Here is a 9,473-nt window from a genome sequence, read left to right as displayed (position 1 = left end):
TTTCATACTGTGTGAAATGTGATGACAGAAAAGTAATACGTTAAATATAGCTTCGCTAATTGCCAACAGAAACATCGTTACACAGGCTCTAAAACTAGCTTCATGTGTCACTGGGAGTTGTAGTTTGTTTTTGCCTCGAAGCCAACTGCGTTTGTCACGCAAAGCACTCAAACTCCCGCGATGCCACGGTGCTCGCCTAAGCCACTAGCTGGTGCAAGCCTACGCTAAATAAACCCGTCGACTGTAATCCGTACTGTACACAGCGGAATCCTCTGCGGGTATTTATTTTCTGCCTCACTATAACGTTAAGTTTGTTCCAAATAAAGCAAAGAAATGGACAACACCGGGAAAGAGAAGGAAGCGATTCAGCTAATGGCGGACGCTGACAAAAAAGTCAAGTCCTCTGGCTCTTTTTTGGGAGGGATGTTTGGAGGGTAAGACAGCACTGCACCAAAGAACAAACAGCTAGCAAGCGTTAACTGTCAGCAGCAAAGTTGGCACGCAGCCTATTTCTGTGTAGACATACATTTAGTTAGTTCTCGATGTGTTAACCTGCAAAACATTGTACAGGTTTAGTTAGATATTAAACCAGAGGGAGGCGACATATGACGTTCAGAGTAATAATTCCTTTAAGTAATATCAGTTTTCTGAGTTAGCAGTCATTAGCATTGTAAACAAGCAAGCAGATCACGACTGGCTACGCAGTAAACATTTTGCAGGTAACTCAGAAGGTTAAGATATCTGCTTAGACTTTATTTGCAACCCTTTCCTATAGTTTCACTCAGTCTCTGCCATTATACTAAGTGACATATAACGTTAACGTTACTGTATGTCAGTAGACGTTGTATTGTGAAATTGTGTGAACAATTGTTTTTTTATAGTTACATTTCTTTTCAGCTTCAAGTCAAGAAATCTGTTTTTTTGGGGGGGAGGGGGTTGTGACCACATTTTATTGGTTTACCTCTGGTCTTACCCCACGTTTTGCATTCATCGTTGAGGAGACATCAACATATGATAATCAGATATTCATTGTAAATGTATCTCAAATTTACATTCACATAGTGACATGGAAGAAAATAAAACATTAATGGTGTGAGTAATACAGCAAAATAATTTATACCCAGGAGAACGGTCCGTTTACTTTGTACTTAAGCTATAAAATTATAATTGGACTTTACATGCTGAAGGGTTCAGCAGTCCCACTCAGCCTATTTGAGTTTTGCCAGTAAGGTAATGACAATGGCACCAGGCAGGAATAAAGTGCAACAAAAATTACTTGAAGAGAGGCAAAACACTGTTCCAGAAGGAGGTAATAAAAGCAAACCTAGGACGGTTCGTAAGTGCTTTTCCCTATTATTCATTACGCATCATACATTTTTTTTTAAAATGGTTTCTTATTTCTCAAACGGCTCATGACAAAGCTTACAAACACTCTGACTCCTATCCAAGACTTATTATCTACTGTTGACCTTGGGGAGATCATTGATATGGTGCTATTTAAATCTGATAATGCATGTTATCCATCCATCCATCCATCGTCAACCACTTATCCTGCGTACAGGGTCGCAGGATAATACATGTTGTGTTATAATTAAATATTTTACCATGTAATAGAGACAAGAGCAAGCCTTTGTTTGTATAGGCCCAAAATAGAAAAGGCCAGCAGATATTGTCTTTTTTCCAAAGCTCTGTCCTAGGTGATCCCCAGATGTTACTAGTCGGCAAATGTCATGTGTGAAAGCTCTTGGCGGGCTTTATACTGGTAATTCTGGTAATCCTCTGCCGTGATTGAATGGCCAGAGCATTATTACAACTACAGGGAGCTCCCAGGGGTCCACTTCTTGTCATGGAGGGAGGGAGAACTATAGTGCACAGAGGGATTTACATAAACCAGTCTACCAATCTCAGCAGTGCATCTCCCCGAGAAATGAAACAGCTTGGCACGTCATACAGTTCATCATCCCATGGTGCCATTTAGGCATCATTTATTAGAACTTCAATATGTAGGTCAGACCGATGATTCCCCCCATCAGTTTAACTTTAGTATGTTATGGAAGCGTATTGCTGCCTTGCCAGAAAAAGAAAAATGGATCAGTATTTTTTTCATGTTTTAACAAAAACATTTCACGTTCTAACCATAAGTTGTACAAGATATGTAGTATAACGTTATAAATAATAATTTGTATATCATAATAACATGAAAAACCTCTTGTTATAACAATAAACTATTCACGTTTAACATGATACTGATCATTTTTTCTTTTTCTGGCGTGGCAGCAATACTATAATAGTAATAATAATAATAGTATGCTAGGGAGCCTGTGTGAAAATGTGTACTATATTAAATTGTTTACATCTGGTTTATTTTTGTTTCCTTGCTTTGTCTAGAGGACATCACAAAGTGGAAGAAGCATGTGAGATGTACTGCAGAGCAGCCAACATGTTCAAGATGGCCAAGAACTGGAGCGGTGTGCTAAGCAGTTTTCAACTTAAAATTATCCAACTTATCAATTTCAACACACTTGAGAAGCTGTAGGATTATGTGCAGATTTTTTTTAGCACTGTAATTGCAAAGCGCAGCCCTTGTGTAGGTGCCACAAGTTTAAAAAAAAAAAAAAAAAAAAAATGCAGAAAAGTGAGTGTGAGCTAAATGCAAAGTGTACTGTGTGTGTGTGTGAACGTTTCTGTCCCTCTCTTCTTTCGTGTGTCTTCAGCTGCTGGAAATGCATTTTGCAAAGCCGCACGTATCCATATGCAGCTGCAGAACAAACATGACAGTGCCACCAGTTTCATTGATGCAGGAAATGCTTTCAAGAAGTCCGACCCTAATGGTGAGACCGTGTGGTAACGAACAAAGTTCAGACCTAATTTCAAACCATAGCTTACATTTTAGTGCCATAATTTTTATTTCCCTTTTGTTTAACTGAATATTTGTACTGTTTAATATCCACATGTTGACTACAGTTGCTCTCATTTATCACATCAATGTCTTACCATTTAAGAGTTTTTTCATGAATACCATTTATTGTAAAGTTGACTTGCTAGAGGATTCCCTCATCTAGCATTGTGGAGAGGAGGCTATATAAGTGTCGGACAGAAAATATGTCATCATCATTATTCTAGATTACCAAAACATTTGGCATCCCCAGCCTGAATTCTCACATTTTTGACAGCAAGCCAGGGCAATTTATTACTGACTCTCTAGCTATGATCCTGTAGTTCATAAGGAGGCTGATCTCACCTTAGTCTGCCTTTTAGTTGCTTTGCTGTTGATACTTGGCATTTAACATTAGTTGATTTATAGTGGTGCTTTTACTCATTTACTATTTACATTTACTCCTAAATATAAATGTAGCCATAGGGCTGAGGGATGGTAGCTGGCTGATTTATTTGTTCTGTAGGAAAAAAAAGAGGAGGGTATTGCTTGTGGTTTTGTTTAGTATTCTAGTTGTCATACATAACTGCATGCAACATATAAGAACACCTCACTTTTCCCAGTTGAAATAACACCGCTTGTAGACGGATACAGAATGGGGTGCTGTGCAATGTTCTGTTAGATTTAAACAAAACTAACAGCATGTCTAACTGTTCCCTCCTCTTCCCTTTATGCTGGCAAAAGAGGCAATCAAGTGTTTAAATGCTGCCATCGATATATACACAGACATGGTAAGATGCACATGCAGTAGAAAGTGTCCATCTATGTTGCGATTCACATTTGGCCATATCATTTTTATTTTAATGGTTAGAAGTGCTTAGTTGTAACTTCTACTTTCCTTTGACTTACAGTTTTAGTTCTGGATATAACATCATCTAGAAGAAAATCTTCATGCACATTGATGTAGCACACCCTCCCCGCTTGTCCTCCCACTCCCAGATTTTATTTTTGGGCTCATATCAACGTATTCATAGCGCACACATGTGTTTGTTTAATACTGATACTTTGATCAAATGGACTACTTGTTATTCCCTTCAGCTGGGATTAATTTCAAAAGCTAAAATCTTGTAGACATGAAGCCACAGGCTACTACTTGACCTCGCCTCTCTGCAATGAGAATGTAACACAACCCTTTCATTGACTTGAGAGGCGCGTGTGGATAGATCCAGTTAGTAATGATTTCTCCTCCTCCTCCTCCAGGGAAGATTCACCATCGCAGCCAAACACCACATCAGTATCGCAGAGATCTACGAGTCTGAGATGGTGGATATCGAAAAGGTAATATTATATAAACAGAGGTTACGTAGTCGGTTAACACTACTAATAATTATTAATACTACCATTACGAGGCATATTTGTTTTGAGGAACACAAAACAGTGTTTGTTATTTTTATTATTGTGCAGGCTATTGCCCATTATGAACAAGCAGCAGACTACTACAAAGGAGAAGAATCCAACAGGTACTGTTTTTTTATTGTTTTTTTTACTAGATTAAAATATTGTTGATCAGTCAGTTTTCAAACGCCCTAAAATAAAGCCATGTTAATGTTTGATCAATTAAAGCAAAAAGTGATTTAAATTTTCCAAGTGATGTTTGTACTCTGACCCCCAGTGTAGAGGTCTAAGACTATATTTCAAAAGAAAAAATGGATCGGTACCTTAATTGAATAATTCTCTCAGTATTAGCTGTTTTATTAGTAGTTCTATTGATTTATATCAAGCACTGTTCACTTTTATACCAGTTACTGTAGTATTTATCACCCAAACTAGTTGATTAGTGATAAGAAAATTTGATAGAATAATAGTCTTTAAAACTACAATGCTGTAAAGAATTTCCAAGATATAGATTTTTTTAATGTTAACAACTTCAGCAAGTACAAAAAAGTGTAAACAAGTTGTTGCGTGATGGATAGTTTCTATTCCAGTCTCCAAATAGCTTGTCAAAGCGAGGAAAGCACAGCTGTCACTAATAACATTGACAAGCGTGTGCAAGTGAGCCAACGCGCACAACACCATGAACTGACTGCATGGATTGCTGTCATTATGGTTATTAATTACACCTGTGTTTTACCTGCTATGGCATGTGAAAATATCTGTGTAGTGAAAAGTGGCCCGTATGCATAATTATATAACTTTGCAAGTGGAGAGTTTGCAGTATTTTAAAAAGTAGTTAACCTTCATGTGACAGAGTTAGCGTATTTTGAATGTTACAATAAGTCAGAATGGGTACACACATTTGCATTTATTTCAAAATGAGCCTATCATAGATTTCTCAGCCTTGTGCTTTCAATACTGCTTCAGCAAAGAAACTAATATAAATACAGTGTTGTACTGTAAACAGTCTGCTTTTGTCACAAAGGACATTTGGACATGTTGCAGAAGGAAAATCACAGGTGCAAATAATAAAGTTAATGATGGCCGATTTAAATTTACAGTGGCTTCTCCAGGTTCAGGACTTTTCCTTCTTTGATAAGTTAATACATTTTATAGTGTCACATGCTATTGAGCTGTACACTACAAACCTTTGAAATAACACATCAATTGATAGCACATACTCCATATATTATAGTTTGTGTTATGTAAAATTTGTTGTGCAATTGTCCTTAGTTCTGCGAACAAGTGTCTGCTGAAGGTGGGGGCTTACTGTGCTCAGCTGGAGCAGTACCAGAAGGCTATTGAGATCTACGAGCAGGTGTGTACTACATATGATTGTGTGTCATGCTTGCACTTTCTCAATCAACACTGACTCGGTGACGCTGATATTATTAATACATTTTGAATGATTTGGATGTATCTAGGTCGGAGCCAGCACGATGGACAACCCATTGCTGAAATACAGCGCCAAAGAATATTTCTTCAAAGCCTCCCTCTGTCATTTTATTGTCGACGAGCTCAACGCTAAGGCGAGTTTATACCTTTGCGGTTCAGTCTCAGGATTTGGCACGGGGAGTTGAGGTAGATTTTTAACACTCTGTGTCTCTACAGATTGCTATTGAAAAATATGAGGAGATGTTCCCAGCTTTCTCAGACTCTCGAGAATGCAAACTGTTGAAGGTAACTCAATGCTGAGAACTCTGAGGAATCTGATGGCTTACTTTTTCCCTTAATTTATTCAGTTTCTATGAGTAACTTAATTTTCTTTGTGTCTCAACAGAAACTTCTTGAAGCTCATGAGGAACAGAACAGCGAAGCTTTCACAGAGGCTGTAAGTTTTTTTTTTTTTTTTAATACCCTGAGAAAGGTCTGAAGTTTTAAAACAAGGCTTTTGGTGAGCACAGGAATCCCACTGCTTCTGCTTCTTGTCTGTTTTTTTGGATCCCTTGTGTATTAAAGAAATTTGAAGGCTGGATCTCAGGTACCTATTCAGTCTCCCAGGACTGTGTGTTTATGTGAAACTGGTACAGAGTAATGGAGTGCTTCACTATAAGCATACAAAGCTGAGCTAGATATTTCAAAGTTAAGTCAAAGTCAGAGAGGGAAGAGTGCTCATCTACAGTATGGTACATACTGTGCAATATTCCAGTCGGGTTTAGAAACATACATCACTTTTACTGGCTGTGTTAGTTTATACATATACAATGCTGGTGGTAGAAATTGAAATGAACTGAATTGGGTATATTGTGTTGTTTCATCTGAAAATAAATAACCAGTAATGTGTAACAAATCAAATGATCAGAACCTTCTAATTGAAAGGGGAAGTCTTATCTCTGTGTCCCTTGGCCCATCTGCAGGTTAAGGAGTTCGACTCAATCTCACGCCTGGACCAGTGGCACACAACCCTCCTGCTGCGCATCAAAAAGACCATCCAGGGTGATGAAGGGGATCTGAAATGAAAGAAACCTGGGGGTAGAAATGCAGCAAAGAGGGACAAATCCATCACGCATGCGTTCACACACACTGCCACTCACCTCACTGTGTATAGCATCTGGAGATGAGTGTCTGATTTTGAATATTCCACTGCTCACTGCTGTTCTGTCAGAGTACTATCTTTGCTTTCCTTACAAGCATTTCTGAATCTAGTCAGAATGTAAATCCTCTCGCCCTCACCTCTTTCCAGAGGATTGCTGCATACCTTTTCTGCTGAAATCTGTCCTGGGGGATTTCAGAGCGGTATATTGTATTGAAACTGATGTTAGTATTGACAACAAGCACTGCATGTTTTGTACAATTATTGTTTCCTAGTCAGATGCAGCTTGTTTTTTTTTTTTTTTTTGTTTTTTTTTAAATCTAGTTTGCTATATATTAAAACAGATTATTTAAATGTTTCGGTTTGATGTACATAAGATTATCATGGTGTGTATGGATTTCAAAAATGTACCAATATCTTAAATTTTGTATTTGTTGGAGTTGAAGAGAAGGCATAGAATCAATGTTACGGTGGTTCTTTAAGCTGAAGTCATCACAGTCACAAAAGTGATTTTGTTTGCATTTTAACGGGGAGAGACTCTTGAAGGTCAGTGATATGCAAGTGTAGACTGTTAAACATTTGTATATAATCCATACACATTCATACTTACATTAGGATTATGTATTGTTAATTTAGGATTTGTTTATGTAATAGCATTTTGAATTTTTTAATCTGTAAGCTGTGATTTATAGTTTGCCTGTGAAAAGTGTATTTTTTAATCAAAAGCATTGACATGGAAACAGTTACTCCCAATTTGCAGGGAAGTAATCTTGGACTTAATGGGCATCATTAGTCCCTCATTTCATGCTGTGTTGTGACATGAACTTCTCATTGAAGGTCTACTTCTGCAGTGCACCTTCCAAATGGCCAGTTACTAAGCATGTCATTGGGTATAGTTTAGTGGTGGTGTACATTCACTAGTGTGAGCCAGACCAAAGTTTCTACAAAAGGGTCAGTCGCCCTGCATATCCAGCTTCTTCCAGATGGGATGACAATGGACCTTGGATATGATCTGTATGCTTGTGCGAATGGACAAATAAAGATGTTATATCCCAGCTGTTCTGACCTGCCTTTGACCTTACTATGAAACAGAAATATGTTATATGTAATAAACTTCCACTTGCTTTTGAATACTCTTATGGGTATATAATGCAACATATATTTGATTCGCAAGCCTGTCGTCAAACTGTATTAAGTGTTTAGGTAGGATGTTTCATATTGTACACCTGACGATCTGGTAATTTGATATTGTTCCAAGGAATGTCAGAAACTTGACAGTTTTCAAGGTCAGCCCTGAATGGATTAATTGATTGTAACACTGAAATGCAACCTGTACTATCAGGTATGTGTCATTTAATAACTTGATGAGGAGTGGAAGTGTATTTTAAATAACCTAAATACAAAAAGTCACATTGAACTTGTGAATTCTTGGCCTCAATAATACCTGTCTCTCCTCTCCTCTACACAAGCACAATAATACAAGCTTGTATGTATATAACATGTCAGGAGGCACACTTTCTGTTTTGAAATTTGGGCAATATAATTTTTTGTATTGATTATAGAGCACTAACTGCATATCATCACAAATTCAGGAATTGCTCCAGTACTATTTAGCACGTCCCATGTGTTGCCTATGGAAAGTGAAATAAGAAAGAATAATTTTTTCTATCATAACTCGTGTAAATGTATTAAAGATAATATTTTGAGTTATATTTATAAGACTACTAAATACATTATCTGTTGCTTTTGTTAGAATGAATATATAATCAAATTCATATAGTCCTCTATTGATTTATTACATTCCTGTGTGTCATTCAAACATCTGATTGGTGGAGCTTGTCGGGGTGGTAAATAAAAAAAGCAATCATCTTTACAGTCTACTATGTAACCTAGTTCTGACATTGCTGTGACACGTCCTTATACAAGAGCGATCCAATGTCCACATTATGTTTAGTGTGCATTTCCTTTCTCATGCCTCTATTGGCAGATTAACATGTCAGCCTACCCTCTTAGCAAGTGTCCAAATTGACAATATTGTTTTGATGGTAAATTATTAAAATTTACATTTTATTGTCACGGGACCCATTTGAAAAAACGACACCAAGTGATTTAAAAACAGCCTGATCATTTTTCAGTGAGTTAAAAATGTCAAACTTCAGAGGTCATTTGTCTTAAAAGTTTTCTTTTGTAATTGGAGGCAGTCCAATAAAACCAGTCTCCTAAAGATAACAAACAGTGCCAGACTTGTGAAGGATTTAAGGTACCTCATGTACATTCAGATCAACATAAATCGCCAGCAGAGTTGCAAAAAGTATGCTGTCATTCCAAAGGTGTGTGGAAAGCTACCTGAAGATTCACTGGGGTGCTGTTCTGCAGCTGCCAAGGACTGACAAGGTTCCCAGACCATCATAAAGAATATCAAAGCTATAACTCCTGCAATACATGATGTATGGGGAACTGATATTAATGTGAGTGGTAAAATGTACTGAGCCTGATGTCCAGCATTATATGTAAAGAATCAACTTACTTTTATTAATATTCATTTCAACTTGTGCCACAGTTCACCCTTTGTAAGATATGTTATTTCATTAATTAAGTATGTACCTTAGTTATATCTCTTAAACGTGACTA

General features: G+C 37.3%; 1 protein-coding gene across 2 annotated transcripts; it reads left to right on the top strand.

The window, feature by feature from the left end:
- Positions 1-202: 202 nt before the first annotated feature.
- Positions 203-7,897, top strand: napbb (N-ethylmaleimide-sensitive factor attachment protein, beta b). 2 transcript variants are annotated; one of them, XM_046061019.1, is made up of 11 exons: positions 203-434; positions 2,389-2,468; positions 2,715-2,831; positions 3,620-3,666; positions 4,136-4,213; positions 4,340-4,395; positions 5,543-5,627; positions 5,734-5,838; positions 5,921-5,989; positions 6,090-6,140; positions 6,667-7,897. In XM_046061019.1, exons 1-11 carry the CDS (start codon positions 334-336, stop codon positions 6,766-6,768), a joined length of 891 nt encoding a protein of 296 aa, XP_045916975.1. In that variant the 5' UTR covers positions 203-333; the 3' UTR covers positions 6,769-7,897. The 2 variants fall into 2 exon arrangements, with proteins under 2 accessions (XP_045916975.1, XP_045916976.1); XM_046061020.1 differs by lacking the exon at positions 3,620-3,666 and having other exon boundaries at positions 379-434.
- Positions 7,898-9,473: the final 1,576 nt, after the last annotated feature.

This window comes from Micropterus dolomieu, linkage group LG10 (genome assembly GCF_021292245.1).
Source record: "Micropterus dolomieu isolate WLL.071019.BEF.003 ecotype Adirondacks linkage group LG10, ASM2129224v1, whole genome shotgun sequence".
NCBI classification, from domain to species: Eukaryota; Metazoa; Chordata; class Actinopteri; order Centrarchiformes; family Centrarchidae; genus Micropterus; species Micropterus dolomieu.
This window is presented reverse-complemented; position numbering and strand designations above follow the sequence as displayed.

Coding starts and splice junctions, on each gene's coding strand:
- napbb (XM_046061019.1), top strand. CDS start 334: ATGGACAACACCGGGAAAGAGAAGGAAGCGATTCAGCTAATGGCGGAC. Junction 2,469..2,714: donor GATGGCCAAGAACTGGAGCG/GTGTGCTAAGCA, acceptor GTGTGTCTTCAG/CTGCTGGAAATGCATTTTGC. Junction 6,141..6,666: donor GCGAAGCTTTCACAGAGGCT/GTAAGTTTTTTT, acceptor GCCCATCTGCAG/GTTAAGGAGTTCGACTCAAT.